Raw genomic sequence first — 18,499 nt, 5'->3', positions numbered from 1 at the left:
CTAGAATACATACAGCCTCTTTTAGGATTCTGTGTTAGTGCATTTTGGATAAGAATTCATGTGTGTCATATAGGCCTCGCGGTAGTGATACCTTGCAAGTTACTCTGAAATGCTAACTGAAGTCAAGAGACTTCAACGTATGGCACGTTTTTTCTTCCCTGTATTACGACTTTTTTCTTTTTTACTCTTCCAGCGTGAAATAGTGTACTGCCTAGAACATGGTCTTATTTACCGCTGTGCGAACCAGTGCGTTGTGGCACTCTCTGTCTGTAGTGTCGAGATGCCTGACATCATCATAAAGGCGCTTCCTGTCCTAATAGTCAAATTAACCCACATTTCTGCTACAGCCAACATGGCAATCCCTCTCTTAGAATTTCTTTCAAGTAAGTTGTAATGTTCTTCTACATTTGAGCTTCTACAGTTGTAAATGTTTTGGTTGCATTAAATATAATATTTTGATTGCATTTCGTCAGCAAATTCTTGTTTTATGGTAATGCCCTTTCACCATCCTGAAAATATCAGTGTTTGATCATCTGGTTGTTACTGCTTTTCTACTTAAGGCGCTTGCACACAGTGAAGAAAGAGGCATGTTTTGTGCAGTGCCGCCATGCAGCGATGGGAAATACTAAGCTGTTTTCACTGCCTTGTTGCTTATAATTTAAATAGTGTGAAGTTACCCCATGATGTTAGTATTCATGTCAGCTGATGATTTAGAAGAAACAAAACAATTCAAATTAAACTGAATTCTGGTATTGAACAGCTCATGTTCAGACCTCACCTGTGTTGGTTTTCTTCTTGAACTGTTCTAGCTCTAGCAAGGCTGCCTCACCTCTACAGGAACTTTGCAGCAGAGCAGTATGCCAGTGTGTTTGCCATCTCCCTACCATACACAAACCCTTCCAAGTAAGTTCATAGCAAACACGCTTCTTCTACTTCATCTGTAAAATAAAGAGATTAAGATAAGCTTTTTTGGTATTACTTGGATCAAGGTGATGTGTTGGGTATTGCTCATTCTATCTCCAAGCCTTTTCCGAAGGTGGGACATAATCTCCTCAGACAAAAGGTCTGTTTTTCTTAAATAGAACTCTGAATTTCTTTTCTTGAAACTTACAGTGGGTAAAGGAGTAGCCGTATTTCTCAGATAGAAAAGTCCCTCTGTTCACTTCTGGAATGGCGTTATTGCAGCATTAAACTCTGTGGAGATCTTTTTGCTCTTCTAGGTTTAACCAGTACATTGTTTGCCTGGCCCACCACGTGATAGCTATGTGGTTCATTCGGTGTCGCCTTCCCTTCCGAAAGGACTTTGTCCCCTATATTACAAAGGTAATGGGTACTACTGAATCAAACAGTACATAAATAAAAATGACAGCTTATTCTGGTTTGAGAAGTATAAAGGTTCTGTCTGAAGCCAGAGAAAAACTCATTTTCTTGTTAAATTCTTTTTCAAGACTAAACGTGAGTTCTTGTGCATTGGCCACGATTGCGGTCTTTCAGTTGCAAGTCCTGCTCGTTCAGACTGTTACCTGTTTGTCTCAATTGGCAGGGTTTGCGCTCGAATGTCCTCCTCTCCTTTGATGACACGCCTGAGAAGGACAGTTTCCGAGCTCGTAGTACAAGCCTCAATGAGCGGCCCAAAAGGTAAATGATGTTAGATTCCAGGAGGGTCTTGTGTTCCCTGTTGTCGTGCTCACACCATTCCTATGTTTTTTGGAAGGAAGCTGTCTAGTTATCCAACATCTGACAGTGCATTTAAGCAAGCAAAGTAAACCTCTTTAGGTCAGGGATTGGTAAAAGACAAACTAAGTTTGGTAAGAAGTTGAAATCAAACCTGTCTGACAGTAGTACGTATGAAGGCATCACTGTCTGTTCTATAAGTTTTTACACTAAGATGTGGGGTTTTTGTTGTTTATTTTTGGAAAGCAATGGTTCTTTCAGGTACACTGCTACCAGAATAGAGAAGGGTAATACCAGAAGTAGTAGAGAACCATACTTATATTGGTAGTGTTAATTCCTTTTAATAATTGATCTCTAATGACTATTAAAAATGATTGCAAGATAAATTACGTTGAATAGAAACCTGTATAAATTAAGATAGCAAAAAATGTGTTTTTCCATAGTGATACTGCTCAAGTCAATGAGGGTGGCAGACTGCTGCCTTTTCTGTGGCTGAATGGCCTGAGCCTTTTTTAAAATTTTGAAACCAGAATGTCAGTTTTAAGCAAAGCCTGGTATCTTCAGAAGTCAGGATGCACCTTGTCAGCAGTCTTTCAAAGTAACATTTGCAGGGATGGAAGAGTATTGCTTGGAAGGCGTTCAGGGGTTCTCTAATGTCATTTTACCTGTAGGACATACCTAAATTGGTTCACTTAACTTGCTTTAGTGTTAATATGCAGTAAGCATCCGGTGACATTTGAACCCTGGGGAAAGTGCCTCTACTTTAACTGCAAGGCTCAACGAGTATCTTGCAATGAAGAAACACCATCCCTGCCCTAATGCTATAGCTGTAAACCCTGTTTTGTGTTTCATCTCTCCCATCTCCTCCTCTTTCATTCAGAAATTTGGAAGAGAAGCCTTTTGACACTTGTCTCTTGAATTAGAATTTCAGCTGATCTTTTTTTTTTTTTTTTTTTTTCAAAAAAACGTTAAATTCAACCGGGTTGGAATACTACTGGAGCTAAAGGCTTTCCCTAACGCTACAGGATCACTTTGGTAGAAATCTCTGCTGAGGAGTGTGGGCTGTGCTCAGGCAGCAACTTGACACACCAGAATGGCAGTGATGCCTCTGCTTTCGAGTTTAGATTCTAGCTAAGTGAGAAAAGAAACAGCTTTGAGCAGATAACTGCTTCCTTGCTTGAGAAGCTTGTGTGCTTGGGTTTTGTGCTTTGAGCCCCAAAGAATAAGCATTTCTCTGCTCTAGCTAAGGTGTTGGGTGTTGAAAGAGATGAAGATCCCAACAATTTTCAAGGCTGCTGAATGGCACGATGTTGGTGTAGGTGACTACCTCAGAGTGTGGGCCTCTGCTCTCTGTGGTCTCATCTCCAGTTGTGGCCAAAATGTAATCTGTCAGAGGTCACTGGGAGGAGGAGGAGAAATAAATTCTAATCCATTCTGGTGACTATCTAAAATGTAATCGTTCACTGAAAGTAGGAGAGCAAATCATGTTTAGGAAGAGTCAAAAGGGTTAAATGGGCATCTTCATTTTATATAAGGCAATGTGAACTGCTGAACCAACTGTTACCTACATCTTGGTACCCAGCCAGGCACGCAGCTCAGCTGTGACTAATTGAAGTGCCTCTTCGATGTTAATTGCTGTCATCTGCCACATGTGGTTGGCACCAGACAGTGTGAAGGCTTATCTTCTTTTCTGTTCCTCTTGAAAGTCAAGTGGGTTATCTTGATCCACCTGAAGTAAGATAGCTTATTTGACAAAAGCATCATGCAGTCAGCAGCAGTGGAGAGGATGTTTGCCTTCTTGTCCCCGCATCCATGCAGTGCAGTGCGAGAAGGATCAGTTTCAGACAGGCTGAGTCTCCCCCAGTGTCTCAAGATCTGAGCCAAGGGACACCTCTCACCGACCCTGGTAAGTTTTTGTGGTTCAGAGTTGAAGTTCAGGCTCAGGCCAGGCCTATCAATGTTAGACAATGTTAGATTCCTGTCTCTCTTAGAAGAATGTGCTGCTACCTGGGATTGGTAAAGCGTTTTAGAATCTGGGGATCTGGTCTTTGTGTAAGTAGTCAATTTTTTTTTTTAGCTGTGCTGAATTGTTGAGGTGAGATAACACAAGAGGTGGATGAACTGCACAAACCTTCTCAGACTTGAGAACTTTGTGCCAAATGAGCAGTAACATTCTCTTGCCTTTGTTTAACAGTTCAGTATTCCAACAATCATTTCAATCAGTTTTTTTGTTTTAACATGTACTAATTTCATTTGTTTTGTAGCACATTTAAAACCTTGTTTTCAAAATGTGGTTTGTCTTTTTAATGCTTTCAGCTCTGCTTGTTTGTACGTTTTAATTTTTATTTTCCTTTTTTGGCATTTGTTTTATTTTACATCACCCTCCGGGATCCCCCAATATTGACCCTGTGACCTGTGACCTTTCAACCTACATCCCTTCAATGATTTCCTCCCTTCCTGTGACCTCTTATGGGGCTTGGTGCTTCTCCACCTAGTAGTTTAAGACTAGCCAAAAATGCAAAGCAAGGCTTGAATAACTCTCCTCCAGTGAAAGAGCTGAAAGAATCCTCTGCAGTTGATGCCTTCCGATCCCGCAGCATCAGTGTGTCTGAACATGTGGTCCGCAGGTAGAGGCACTTTAAATGGGGAGAATCCAAGAGCAATTCAGCACTTGGAAATTTTACTGCAAGGGTGGGTGGAAGCAGGGTGGATTTGCATGTGGGATGCTTGCATGACTTTGATCCACATTAAAAAAACCTGGTCCTAGCCACAGTCTAGGCTTTGGGGAAGTCTCATGGATATTCCATGGCTTCTCAGCGCCGGCTGTCGGGCTGCCACGTTGCCCCGTGCATTGTGTATGTCTGCTTTGCCCTGTTCTCTGATGCTTTAGCAAGAAAAATAATCTATTTGCAAAACATGGTGATGGGAAAAAAAAAAAGAAAAAGAAAAAGGTTGCATTCTGTGTAAGTGAGCATACTGGTTAAAAGCCACTGAAACTTCAGCTTTCTAAGCAGTGACTTGCTGCAGGAGATGCTTTTTATACTCTGCAAACTTACGTGTAGACCCTCTTTCCAAACTATGAGGAACAGTTCTGGCCTGCATTTGGGATTTGTTTTTTGATGCACAGGGGACTGTCAGAAGTATTCTGGTCAAAAAACGAGGACATCAAAACTTTCATTTGTCTCTCCAAAGAGCAGTGAAAGGTGAAACATGCTCAGCCTGTAGGAAGCTATTGCTTTTATGACTAAAGAAAATACGTTTTAATCACAGACGTGGATTTGCTCACATGAAAGATGAAACAGTTTATGCTAGTTTTTTAAACCTATTTTTGGATTGCTTCCCTTGAAAGTTAAATTGCTGTCTATAGCATTGCTGTGTTGATTGGAAATCTGAACCTGAATGTTTGTGCCTTGATCCTTAAGGGTTCCTATCCGTAGAATTTTATTGCATGTATTTGTGCTTTTGACCATAGCTATACGTTATTCAGTGGAAAGACACTGACGTGACTAGACTGTGAATGTAATTCTGGCACTTGATTCTCTGATATCCTCATTAATCTATTAGGTGATTTTTTTTTTCTCTTGTATTAATATGCAAATTGTAGCAGCTAAAAGCTCAGATAATTAACTTCAGTGATGCCAAAGAAGTCACGTTGTAAATATTTGGCTGTACCTCAGCGTAGCTTTTATTATGATGGCATAAGGAGTCTTCTTTATAAAAGCATCCCAGTCCAACCTGTTATTGCAATTGTTTTAAATTGCATTGCTAACTTTGTTAATCTGAAGGCACAATTACTCTCTAGTCTCGTGCCAACGGCCTATACAGAGTGCAATTTTTTTCTATTTCAAATTAAATTAAAAAGACATATCTATTGCGTTTATTTGGAGAAAAAGAAAATCAATACGTGAAAGAGATGTAACAGAGGGAAAAGTAAACCACAGTATTAGAAAGTTAAATCTAGAAAGACTTGATTTATGGCTCATGGGCAACATGTTGCCTGGGAAACTCTGCAGATTGCTTATGTCAGAGAATCTTGCCCTTCCTATAGATCAGCCAATTCAAAGCATGGTGCTGCCGTTCCCTATTTGCTTGGTGCACTTGCCCATGGGCCACCAGACATCAGAGAGCACTGGCCTGGCCTAGTCAGTTGGTGGTCATTTAAACGTTTCTCAGTCTCAAGATAAAACACGCATTCTCCAGTGACAATCTACAAAGCACGACATGAAGGAGATCCAAAAATTTTTTGATTACCTCCTGGGTTTAATGTCTGGCCACTTCTCTACTCTGGCACATGCATGTATCGCAGGTGGTTCTGCATCATACTGTCTTCTGGGTGACGGGGATAAACATTTTGCAATGTGATCTGTCAGTTGGAAACGTTCTCTTCTAGTCGGATACAGACATCCATCACTAGTTCAAGCCTGGGCTCTGCAGATGAAAATTCAATGGCTCAGGCTGATGACAACTTAAAAAATCTCCACCTGGAACTCACCGAGACCTGTCTGGATATGATGGCCCGATACGTCTTTTCAAACTTCACTGCGGTGCCAAAGAGGTAGGGGTCAGTCGGTGACTAGGGGAGAAGTGTTTTTGTTTGAGGTTCACATTTTACTTTATCAGTGGAAAATTGCTGTGACACCCTTGAAATTCTGGCAGGCCTAGGAGCCATTCCTTGCAGATAAAATCTGCCTTGGGTAAATATGAAGTTAGATGAGAGAAGTCCATTGCAGCCAACCAGCCTTGTCCTCAGCCTTGAGCTGATCAGGAGGAGATGCACTGAAGGTTGTGTAGCCCCAGTGGCATGCTGTTTGTGAGCACTGCTTTGCTCCGTGCCCTTGCGTGATGACAGCAGTTTTTGCTATAGAACTGAGTACCATGCCAGCTGGCTTCAAATCAAGGGCACTTTTCTTGTGAAACCCTCCCAGAAGGGGACACGTAGCCCAGACGAGCCTTGTTCCCTTAACGCTCTGTAATGTGTGGCTGGGATTGTAGTGGTAGTGCTTCTGTCCAATGATATGAAAGTTAGCTCATCTCTTATCCTGGTGGGTAACACATACATCGATTGGGGAATTTGTTTCAATTGCCATAAAAAGGAAGAAAACAGACAGTATCTCCTACGTAGTTACAAGGAGCTGCCTCTGGAGGCTCTGTGCTTTGCAGTCTGAGAGCTTTGTTCATTACAAATGTCTTTTTAGGTCTCCTGTGGGTGAGTTTCTGTTGGCTGGAGGAAGGACAAAGACCTGGCTGGTTGGTAATAAGCTGGTGACTATCACTACAAGTGTTGGAACAGGGACAAGGTCCTTGCTTGGCTTAGACTCCGGAGAGTTCCAAAGCAGCACAGAATCAAGGTAACTTTTGCTCCCATTTCTAGAAACTTCCACCTAACAAAGTCACTTTTAAATGTCCACCATTGTTACTGTGCTTCTTTTTCCTAAGGTTTTCCTCTTACCACAAGAGGACTGTTGTATTTGTCCAACATGACACAATCCTCTCTCAATATCACCAATATCTTTTTTTCACAGCTCAGACCCTGTTTTGCAAGTGAGACAAACTAAAGAAGCTCCAGCAAAACTGGAATCTCAAGCTGGGCAGCAGGTTTGCAGAAGCTCTCGCAACAGAGTCAGATCCATGTCTGGTAAATTCCTATACTGGAGTCTTACTGCCGTTGCTGGGGCTGTGTTACAGGTTTAAGTGTCCTAGCGCCTACTGAAGAGACCCGTGTCTAAGCTGAGTTGAGAATCTGGACCTGTCCGCTACTTAATGGCGGGCAGGTATCAGGAGCTGTTGGTCTCAGTGGTGCTGGTGCTCCTCCTGCTTGCCTTTCCTTGCAGGAAAGCTTTGGCAGTTGGTTAAGTGGTGAGCACTTGCAATGGGAACCACCTACATCTACCTAACCGTGTGGTTTATAAGAAATGCATGCAAGGTAAAGCTCTCTTAGGTCCTCACTGTTGTGAGCACAGATGTTAGAGGATCTCAAAAGATTTACTATTTCTCTGATATTTTTATTATTTACTAAACTAGTAAATAAATACTATAAATATTTTTAGTATCAACTAAACATTTTTTCCCTTCTGTGTTGTGCTTGTCTTGCTAGGTGGTCATGCCTTACGAGTTGGTGCCTTAGACAGCTCAGCCTCCCACTTCCCTGGTGGTTCGGCTTCCCAAGGGACACAGAGTCCTCCTGCTCCTCCGTCTCGATCAGAGAAGTCTAATCCTGCTCCCCAGACTCCTCTGCAGAAAGAAAAAGCAAACTTAGCTGCGTATGTGCCTCTGCTGACACAGGGCTGGGCAGAAATCCTAGTGCGCAGACCAACAGGTATCTTTACCTGGGTGTGCAGTGACCTCTTCTTGAGTTGCATAGTTGCATCTGCTGGTAGGGAGCGATTAATGACATGCTGAAGGTCAGAATTCTTGAGTAGTGCAGTACATTAACTGGGAATTGTCTTTTTCAGCTGGAAGTTGCTTCCTGAGAAAATAAGTGACCTAGCATCATTCAAAATACTTGAGTATTTTGAATACCTTTTGGGAATCTGCTGTGGTAATGAGTTTACTAAGGATAGTTTTTGAAGATCTTCAGATGAGGTATAGGGTAGTGGGAACTACGTGCTGAAAATAGGAAACAGCCAAGTGATCCTGCCAAATGTCAGGAGAACTGAGCACTTTCTCTGTTTGGATACTTGCAAAATCCAAAACAATGTATGCTTTTTTCAATGTGAGTTGTAAACTTTCTGGAGTGGAAGTCCTTAATGCTCTTCCCGAATTTTCTTCACCAGGGAACACAAGCTGGCTGATGAGCCTAGAGAACCCGCTCAGTCCGTTTTCTTCAGATATTAACAATATGCCCCTGCAAGAGCTGTCTAATGCACTCATGGCTGCAGAGCGTTTTAAAGAACACCGAGAAACGGCTCTGTACAAGTCCCTCTCTGTCCCCTCCTCCAGCTTGGCCACCGGGACAGCCAAACCATCGCTTCTCCAACGTTCCAATACAGGTGAGAGATGTCAAGCCAGTCGTGTGTGTGGCATAGCAGTCACTAGCCTGTTTCGAGTCTGTTGAAGTTACTGTAGGTGTTCCTGAAATGCAAGTTAGTGGCTTGAGGAATAACAGTAATGAGAAAGGGAATCAGTTCTTCTCTTAGTAGTTTTCAGTGAAAAATTCCCTTCCTCCTTGCTTCTGATGTTTCATCAGAAAAGTAACTCTCTTTCTTGAATAAAAGAGGAGCAGTGGGGCTTCGTTGCAGGAGTAATGTGTTTCATGATGACTGTTTGCCAAATAAAGTCACAGATCTTTTCTCCTTCCCACTGATTTGAGCATCCCATGTGTGAATGGATCTTCCCATGCAGCACTTCCATTTGTTTACAGTATAACCTTTTTTTTTGGGCACTGGCAGAGCTAGGTTCCTAAGAAAATGGCCAATTACAGTCTTTGTCAGCTAGGGTCAGTTAGTTGCCACTGTTTCACAGCAGAGATGTCAGAGTGCAAATCCCAGCAGCTGTGGATGTATTCACCTTTTAAAAAGACTGTTTAGCCATCAGGCTGCTGCAGCTGAATCACTTGAATTTTCTTTGATGGCTTTAACGTAGTGGCCAGGGTTTGTCACTGTATTGGCTCTAGTGCCTGGTGATGCTGGTGCTAGTTTGCTTCAAAAAAGGTGTTAATGCTGGGTTGTTACTGTTGACCAGCAGCTGGAACTTGTAAAGCTGTCAGGAATCCCAGCTCGGAGCTGTTGACAGCCTCAGCCAAATGTCGCTAGCATCACTAGCGCTAGTAAAACTGACCGGTGATAGCAGCAGGCAAGGCTGTTCTGAGCAGGCAGCGTCAATGGTATGGGTTGTTTTGAAAATCCAGTTAAAAATTAAAAAGAAAAAAAATTCTTATCCATGACAATTCCTATTGAGTCCTACAAATTTGTGGTACGTAGGCATTAACGGGTCAGTCAGAAGAATCACTCACCTGAATGCCACTCCTGTGGCAGCCAGTGAGAAAATCATTTTGGTCATATTCTTAACTTCTACAGTAGTCTGCCAGCTGCAACAAGTGAAGTGAATGTTTTGAAGAAGTTTTGCTGTCAGACTCTCATATGCATGGTGTTCTTCCTCTTAAGAGGTTAAATCCATGAGTCTACCCGTATTTCTATTCTTCAGACCCTTCTGTGCATTTAAGAATGATCTTTTGCCAAAAGTGTGTATCTCAGGAAAAGCTCAGGCTGGTTTTCTGTTTGTGCTAGGACATCACTGAGGAACTTTCTGTTTCTAAAACTCACAAAGATGCATTCTTCAAAGAGAGCAGTCTGAGTCTGCATTGTTTGAATGTGTTTATGCCTCCTTATTTGTGTTGAAACCTTGCACCCTTGAAGTATCCCTTTGGCATCTAGTGAGCTTATCCCAGCTTGTTCTTTCCTTTTTTTTATTTTTTTTATTTACTTTTTTTTTATTTTTTAAATAGGTTCTTGGTTACATTTTAAACTCTGTGCTTTTTAATTTTATTTTCTTTTCATATAGTCTCTCCTTCCTTTTGATGTAGCTGCTCACTTGATTTCCCTTTGCAGTGGCCTCTTTCTCTTCCATGTACCAGTCCAGTTGTCAAGGGAAGTTGCACAGGAGCATATCCTGGGCAGGTATATTTATATATCTTTAAGGGAAAAAAAAAAAAAAAAAAAAAAAGTATTGCCATAGAAGAACACCTCTGATTCATAGAAAATGTATCCCTCATACTTCATTTTCCCCTTCCATGTCTCCTGTATGTACCCGGTCTCATTACTCTCAACAAATGGGATCTTGACTAGCATGAAGAAGTCCAAGCCAGATGCAACATTTGCAAGTGCAGGCAATTTCTTAAAGCAACTTTTTGTTTAGCCGGGGCGGATTGTGAGTCATGAGGCACAGCATTCGATGGCCTGTCAAAATGTCTGGGTGGCTTGATTAATTATTTATTCCCAGCTTCATTTTACAATTGGCTTTGTGTTCTGCTAAATGTGAAAGCTCCCTGTTCTGAGAACACCATATTATATGCTACGGGACAAGCTATCCAGAAATGAAGTCCCATGCTACTCAGCCCACAGAAATCTGTCAGAATTGGACGCAGAATCTGATGAAAGAAGCTGATAAATGCGTATTAAAAGTTTAATGTTAAAATGGATGCTGGTTTACAGTTTGTTAAAAAGAAAAAGGAGAAATATATTTAAGGTGGAAATGTGATTAAATTCTAGCTTTTTGGAGGCCCGATAGCAGTGTAAAAACTTTCTCTGCTTCAGTAAAATTTACTTTGTCATTAAATTAAGCGGAGATCAAATTGCATAGGTTCTGAGCACAGCCCCTGCATTGCTTTGATGATCTGCAGGGCTTTGTGACTTCAGTTGGAGAGCTGAAATTTCCTTCTGTCTTCTTTCCTTCAGTGGAAAATTCTATGTAGAACACAGGAGTGTTCTTCACTATTGTTTTATTTTTTGACATAGGCCTCTTAAAGCAGCACCAAGATGCTACTTCTCTCTGCTCAAATTCTTCTATTCCCACCTAAAGTATAATCTGTGAGCGTTTACATTTTTAAAAATCACCAGCAATCTTGGCAGTGATGCAAGAGCTAGGGAAGCTTGGAAATGCTGGATATATGCAGGTGTGTTCTGGCTTGGACAGCTAACCAGATCAGCACGTTGTTTTGTTTTGTTTTATTTTTTTTTAATTATTTTTTTGTTGGAAGTATGTGTGTGCAATGCTAACTCTTAATTGCTTCTTTGAAATAACTTTGGTCCTGCGAGCTGAAATCAATCCAGGAAAAGCTGCTTTAGTGATTTTTTTTTAATGTTTTGCTGATTTTTCTTTAGTTTTGGTGTGTGCTTTTTTTTCTTTCCTTTTTTTTTTTTTGTTTGTTTTTTAAATTTGGAAAACAAATCTTGGCCTTTCAGATTGGTCTTCCAGTCCCTTGTGTGCATAATGGGAAGCCTCCTGTTCTCCAGCCTTTTCCTCAGGACAAAAAGCAAGGCCAGGAGGAGCCTTTGGTCAGACTCATCCCTGTGGTCAGGGTCACAGCCTGAAGTAGACACAAGGTTAAACGCTTCAGTAACTTCCTCCACCGTAGGCAGGGCTTCCAAGGAGCTTTCTTGTCAGTGTGGTTTCATTACCCATTTGTCTGATCAGATGCCACATGCAGGTTTCCCAGTATTGCTGCAGTGCATGTGTTACTCCTGCTCTCTTGTCCTTCCACATGTCTAGGGCTGAATTGTTTTGCTTCTACTGAGACATACTAGGAAAGCTGCCAAACTGCAAGTAAATGGCTCCTAGTAAAATTTCTTATCTCCTTCTAGGCCGCTACAAGGCACCAGGAGCATTACATTTCAGTGCAAGAAAAACGTATTTCTTTGCATACTTGCATAGAACTGATCTCTTCACTGCCTGGATAACGATGAACTTTTAATGCTAGTCTTGTATTTTCTTACATCTCTGTAGTTCCTGTGTGTCCTCATAGCTGAGTATGGATGTACAAGGTCCCATTTTCTTCATTCTGTCCCCTGCTTGTTCATCAGTGACAATTGGAAACAGCTGCGCTTGTTTTGACAAATGTAGATGCAGGCCTTTGCTGTCAGGGTGAGGTGATCAGTTATTCTGTACAAAAGGGAAACCAGGAGCAAGTCTGACATGACATGATATCAAAGAACCAGACCACTCATTCAATATGGCCTTCCATTGAAATCCCGTAGGGAAAAGGCTGGTACTTCAGAGGAAAGGATGGGGACCTGCCAGTCTATACCTCTGTGCAGGCTTCAGTTCTTCTGCATTGTGTCTTGGTAGAATCCGCGGTAGTGCTGGAGGAAGGGAGCCCATCGGAAATGGAGCTAAAGGAAACTGAGTTCCCGGCTGAGTCTCCGGAGAGTGAAGATTTTGAAACTTCATGTTCTGAACAAGTCTTGAGCGAGGAGAGGTTCGGTAAACCCCATGAGTCTTACAGCAGGGTAAGTAAAACCAAACAGCACTTTTATGCTGTATTGCAACTCCATCTTCAGACACATGGGATAAGTTGTCTGTGCCTCTTGGCACCTTTTTTAGCTGCTCACTGCTGTTACCAAATGCGCACACAGTCATGACTGAGTTGTGGAGCTCGTGGGAGACTGTATAGGGAGCAGGAGCAGTAAATACCTGTTTCATGCAGTCTGTGTTCCGTTGTATTGGGACCAATCTGCTCATCTTTCTCAGGAAGCGTCATGGGCTGCCTTAATTATTACTGCTGTCAACTCATGTTTTGTCCATTAGGAAAACTGTTTGTATTTGTTTCTCTCTCTTTAAGTCCTCCTCAACCTCTAGCCAGGAAGAAAAATCTTTGAAATCAGATGACCTGGTGGAGGGTGGTATTCCCATCGGGAGAGTCCTGCCCCCGGAGGATGGCCGAACGCTGGAGGAGCTTTCCTTTCAGCCGTCCCAGCCACTCAGCAAGTCGAGCTCTTCCCCCGAGCTACAGACGCTGCAGGAGGTTCTCAAAGATGCAAATGGCAGAGAAGTAACAAGGAGACTGAGCACGGAAGTGAAATCAAAATCTCAGTCTGGGAACCTGGAAGGGGAAGGGCTGGGCAACTGGCTGAGCAAGGGAGAGGATGCCAGAGCAGCTGGGTCAGGGGGGTTGGATGGAACTGGGCTTGCCACCTCGCCTCGCTCCCCGTCCGGGCACCGGCCAAGGGGATACACCATCTCTGACTCAGCCCCATCAAGGAGGGGGAAAAGGATTGAGAGAGATGCCTTCAGGAGCAGGACAGCAGCCTCCAACGCTGAGAAAGTACCTGGAATAAACCCAAGGTGCGTTGAGGAGCATCTGAATCTAGAAATAGTAAGCTTGTAATAGCTGGGGCCAGGGCTGGGTTTGTTCAAATGGGTCTGCAGGCTTTGGGATCTATAGGACAGTAACTGATTAGAAAGAAAGGTGAATTATTTTCAGGCCCTAATACAGAAACGTTAAATCCGCTGTTACTAAATTAACTTCGCAGTCTTAGGAAATAAGTAGAAATAAATGGATCCCAGTTTAGGGTCCAAATGCACTTGTGGCCTGAATGCAGTCACCTAGAGTTAATTTTGCTGTGAATAGGATGAGTTACTAGTCTTGCTGTTCAGGAAATCTAACGTGCAAAAGGAAGATGAGGGGGTATAATATATTTATTTTGAACTGCAGAGGTAGGTAGTTGCCCCAGATTATGTTATGAGACAATCTTCATCTTACGGTTAATTTTGTACAATACAAGTGTCTGTAAAATCATTTGTCTTGCAGACTAGAAGTACCCATGTAAGTGTGAGGAAGGAGTGTGTTCCTCCTCCTTTGTTCTACCAGTAGCTTGCCTTTTTAACTGAGGCTTTGTGCAGCTGCCACTGTTTGACATAATGATTGTTTTTTATGACAGGGGTTTATTACAAACGGCAGGTAGTCCAGGCACCCAGTGTCTCTAGAAGATGAGTAATACTCAGCTAGCATTTTAATTGCTTTTTTCTTTTTACGTAGTGTTCTTACATACAAGAGGTCAAAATGGACTGAATTTTTTTATGGTAACAGGACGTGTTTTTCTCTCTCTCCCTTAGCTTTGTGTTTTTACAGTTGTACCATTCCCCATTCTTTGGTGATGAAAACAACAAGCCCCTTTTGTTGCCAAATGAGGTAGGCAATAATTATTATTTTTTAAATTCTTGTAGTTAATTTTTCTAACCTTTTTACTTTCCAGCTCCTGTGGTACTATTTAAAGGAGGTTCTTACTGACAGTGCTACAGACAGGAAATTTTCTATACCCCATTCCCGGTGGCTCCAACATTCTGCCTGTGTATTCAACTGGAGATGGTGGGAGATTCTGCTGGGGCTGTTGCAGAGTTCCAGCCAGAAGGCAGGATGATTTGTGGGTTCTTGTATTCTGCTGGTAGTATGAGTGAAGGATGAAAAGTGAGCATTAGGTGGTGATGGCAGAACATCGCTAGACAAACCTGGCAGCCATCAGGATAACTGGGAGTGGCCAGGATGCTTTCTGTGGTTGCAGGAGGAATAAATCACAGGCTTCCTGGGGAAGTAGTGTGGGAGTGCTCATGAACTGAGCATCACAGACCCCCTCGTGAAAGGTTCCCCTTGCTTCTGGTTCAGGTGGTGAGGCAGCAGGGAGCCTAGGTGAGATAAGGTGATGCTTCCTGTTAAAAATATTCTTCAGAGCAAAAATACTCTTCAGAGCAAGAGACGTGATGTTTCTTCATGCCTGGAGCTGAAGTGACTAGATGATGTAATATGTCATCACAAGGACATCCAGCCTGTGCAGTTTGAGCACAGCTCTGTACCTGACCTGATGCACTATGCTCTCGCAGAACAAAGTAGGGCAGCATTCATTGAGGCCACTAGTGAAGGTCGGGAATCTTTGCTTACACTGCTGTCAGAGTCTGTGTGTGACCTGCTGCTGTCCTGGTTTAGGGAGGGCAGTGAGTATTTGGAGATGGTAACTTTTTAAAGATGTGACAAATTTTTTGATTGTAGACCTTTGAAAAATCGGTGCAGCTCCTGGATCAAATTCCTTCCTACGATACACACAAGATCGCAGTGCTCTATGTTGGAGAAGGCCAGGTGAGTTGTGAGCAGTTGCATTCATAATTTAGTGGTTACATCTCAACAGAAGGCTGGGCTCTGCTACTCCAGCTGCGTGATCTGTACTGCTCCTGCAGTAGCTTTGCTTTTCTTTAGCTTCTTGCATTAAAAATCAGTGCCTGTGCGAATCCCTTCTGGGGAGGTAATAACCTAATCACTCATGCTGATGGAGTGCTCTTAACATTCATGGTGGGACTGCTATGTTCTTGTTCTCTAGAGCAACAATGAAATTGCTATTCTGTCGAATGAACACGGATCCTATCGCTATACGGAGTTCCTGACTGGCTTAGGGAAGCTCATTGAACTTAAAGATTGTCAGCCAGATAAAATTTACCTTGGTGGCCTGGACGTGTGTGGGGAGGATGGACAGTTTACCTACTGTTGGCACGATGACATTATGCAAGGTAAGATGTCTCCAGAAGTTAGAAGTGGAAGGATGGTTTCTTATTTTAAGACTGAGCTGCTTTCTACAAGCTTCCTTTTCCACGAGTGTAGTAAGGATGGCCTGGGGCTGTGTTCTCCCTCCGTTCTCTTTCTGATGTCTCTGCAAGCCAAGTGTGGGAGAGGTGCATACCTGCCTTCTTTAAGAGAAATCATACCACTTCTAAAATAATCTGTACTGTGAAAGATTGATAGGGATTTGTGTAAAGGTCTGTAGCATAAGCTGCTTGGTCCTGAGCTGCTTGGAAGGCTGTTAACTGAGGACAGTATGTGCATGTCAAAACTCTGCTAACAATTTCTATGAAGGGCAGCATTGAAAGCAGGAGGGTTGTTGTTACTGTGGTCATTACTCTTTGAACTGCAGCATTACCCAGCTCCCACCCTACTAAGCAGTGCAGATACCAGCCAGGATCCAACAAGCCATGATGAACTTCCCAGACTTTTTCATGCAGCTCTGTGAATCCCAGTCATCAGACGTTGTCCGGTTCAGTGGAGCAGCTGCACGTCACTCGCCAGGGCCCCTGGTGCTCTGCAGAGCTCAGCTAGGGAAAGTCCTGGTTTAAGGTATTTAACTGTTCTTCCTCAAACCAGTTTCTGTTCACCATGCTACAGTGACATGGAAAAAATTAGCCAGAAGCAGATGCCCAGTCCCGTTCATTTTCTGTGAACATACAGCTAGCTACCCCAGCTAGATAAGAATGCTTATTCTAGCGTACATCGTGCTGTAAACCAGACCTGTAATTCACTTTTCTAAGCGTGGTGCTAGGGAGGACCATGCAAGGCAGCACCTAAGAACTGGCAGCTGCAGAGCTTTCACTGCCCTTTCACTGGCAAAGGGCTGCCCAGTGTGCTCCATGCTCCGGGTACCACAGGAGCAGTCCAGAAGGGCTGGATTCAGCTGTCACAAGCAGGGACAAACTATTGAGGGAGCACAATGTATTTTTTCATTACAGTGGTGCTGGTACTATGTTGTCTTGCAGCCAGCTGCTGCGTATTGACCATTGCTGCTTGCAGCATTGTTTTCCTAGCTCAGCCTAAGGGTCCTTCTGTTTCCTCTTCAGCCATTTTCCACATTGCTACTCTGATGCCCACGAAGGATTTGGATAAATATCGCTGTGACAAGAAAAGGCACCTTGGGAATGATTTTGTTTCTATTGTTTACAATGATTCTGGAGAGGACTTTAAACTGGGAACAATAAAGGTACAAGATTTAACTTGCAGGCATATTATAAAACAGGCACTTGGCTGTTTGTAAAACCTTAATCTGATGTGTGTTATCTTGGTGAACGGTGTTGAGATTGTGAGTGGAGTTTATTTGCCTCAAGTGGATTCACACATGATAATGTATAGCATTCACTAGAGTCACATTGGATGCCAGTAAAATGTATTTGACTGCTCTGTTGTTTTCCCCTAGGGTCAGTTCAATTTTGTGCATGTTATCATAACACCGCTTGACTATGACTGTAATCTGGTGACGCTGCAGTGTCGAAAAGGTAGGAATCCCTCCAGCATTTGTTCTCAGTCTTTATTGGTGGTGGTGCAATAACTTATGTCACTTTGCAGTGCTTTTACATTCCAAAAGTAAAAGCTTCCAAGAGAAACTCCAAAACCAATTTGCTGCCCAGTGACATCTGTATACGTCCTATTTATGTATCTTACCCTATTTTTGATATCTTCCCACTGTACCACTCGTATCATCTTCAAGTTTAAGATCAAGATTCCAGAGTAGAACAGAGTTGGGAGGTGCAGACCCCTGCAGCCGTTGGCTGCCAGTGTCCTTCCCAGCGCTGCAGGCCCTGATCCTTGGGGTTCCCTGCTGGGTTCTGCAATGCTCGTGCAGTTACCTGCAGGGGTGTTTGCTTTCCTTTTACCAAATGAGCACTTCGGGGGTATTTTTTTATTCCACTTCAGTTCGTATCATAATGAGCTCAGCAGGTTCACCTCAAATGTTTACAGAGCAGCCGGAATTTGAGAGCCAATTGTGTGAAGTTGTGGTCTCAATTCTGTTAAAGTTGGAGCTGTAGCATTTGATGGGAGCTTCTGAGATTCTGTGAAACAGTTCTTCAGGTTTATGTTACTTGTCCGGTTAGTTACTGGCAACTTTTGCCTTGGTCTTCTCTTTTAACTGTCTGACAAGAACTTTTCTTCTTCTTTAAAATGAAGACATGGAGGGACTTGTAGACACAAGTGTCGCTAAGATCATCTCTGACAAGAACCTGCCGTTTGTAGCCCGACAGATGGCCCTGCATGCTAACGTGAGTACCCCTGCGCTCCCTGAGACTGTGCCTTTCACCTGGCTTCTTGGTCTTTCACCAGCTACCAAGTAAAGTAGCTGGTGAGTAGGCCTTGCTAAAACAAGTAAGCGTTCTGCCTCAGTTATTTCTGCCAACCTTTGAGTCAGTTACTGCATGAACTTACATTTCAATCGCTGTCAAACAGTACTGAAATGTTCTATTAATGTTATTGGCATGGTTATGGTAATGTGCATCTATCTTCTCTTTCCCTGCTTTTCCCCATCCTTCCCTAATCAGATGGCTTCCCAGGTTCACCATAGTCGATCAAACCCTACTGACACCTACCCGTCCAAATGGATTGCTAGGCTACGTCATATCAAGAGGCTAAGGCACCGGGTGAGCAAACACGTCTGTTCTTGGTGTTCAGAACCGGGCTCTGCCTTACTGTGTTGTTATAAATAAGGCAAATAAAATCAGCTGTCAAAACTTAGTGAATAAGAGAAATGATGTGTATATAAAGTCCAGCTCCTGTGGGAATGGTAAGTGGAGTGATGTAGGTCTGGAT

General features: G+C 42.9%; 1 protein-coding gene across 8 annotated transcripts in view; it reads left to right on the top strand.

Moving 5' to 3' along the window:
- TSC2 (TSC complex subunit 2) overlaps positions 1-18,499 on the top strand; it is a 33,131-nt gene that overhangs the window by 12,372 nt on the left and 2,260 nt on the right. For 2 of the 8 annotated variants that reach the window (XM_035340059.1, XM_035340058.1), the window contains 20 exons: positions 194-383; positions 810-903; positions 1,221-1,323; positions 1,544-1,638; positions 4,170-4,301; positions 6,065-6,229; positions 6,870-7,022; positions 7,197-7,309; positions 7,769-7,990; positions 8,448-8,663; positions 10,221-10,289; positions 12,457-12,617; positions 12,950-13,452; positions 14,224-14,299; positions 15,152-15,238; positions 15,477-15,663; positions 16,762-16,901; positions 17,115-17,193; positions 17,864-17,955; positions 18,232-18,330. In XM_035340059.1, coding sequence (XP_035195950.1) covers positions 194-383; positions 810-903; positions 1,221-1,323; positions 1,544-1,638; positions 4,170-4,301; positions 6,065-6,229; positions 6,870-7,022; positions 7,197-7,309; positions 7,769-7,990; positions 8,448-8,663; positions 10,221-10,289; positions 12,457-12,617; positions 12,950-13,452; positions 14,224-14,299; positions 15,152-15,238; positions 15,477-15,663; positions 16,762-16,901; positions 17,115-17,193; positions 17,864-17,955; positions 18,232-18,330 — 2,976 coding nt within the window. Of the gene's footprint in view, positions 1-193; positions 384-809; positions 904-1,220; positions 1,324-1,543; positions 1,639-4,169; positions 4,302-6,064; positions 6,230-6,869; positions 7,023-7,196; positions 7,310-7,768; positions 7,991-8,447; positions 8,664-10,220; positions 10,290-12,456; positions 12,618-12,949; positions 13,453-14,223; positions 14,300-15,151; positions 15,239-15,476; positions 15,664-16,761; positions 16,902-17,114; positions 17,194-17,863; positions 18,036-18,231; positions 18,331-18,499 lie in introns of those variants that run through there. The other 6 variants (XM_035340060.1, XM_035340064.1, XM_035340063.1 and 3 more) reach the window with 6 other exon arrangements.

This window comes from Oxyura jamaicensis, chromosome 14 (assembly GCF_011077185.1).
Source record: "Oxyura jamaicensis isolate SHBP4307 breed ruddy duck chromosome 14, BPBGC_Ojam_1.0, whole genome shotgun sequence".
NCBI classification, from domain to species: domain Eukaryota; kingdom Metazoa; phylum Chordata; class Aves; order Anseriformes; family Anatidae; genus Oxyura; species Oxyura jamaicensis.
The sequence above is the reverse complement of the archived record's forward strand: the minus strand, read 5'-3'. Positions and strand labels throughout refer to the sequence as shown.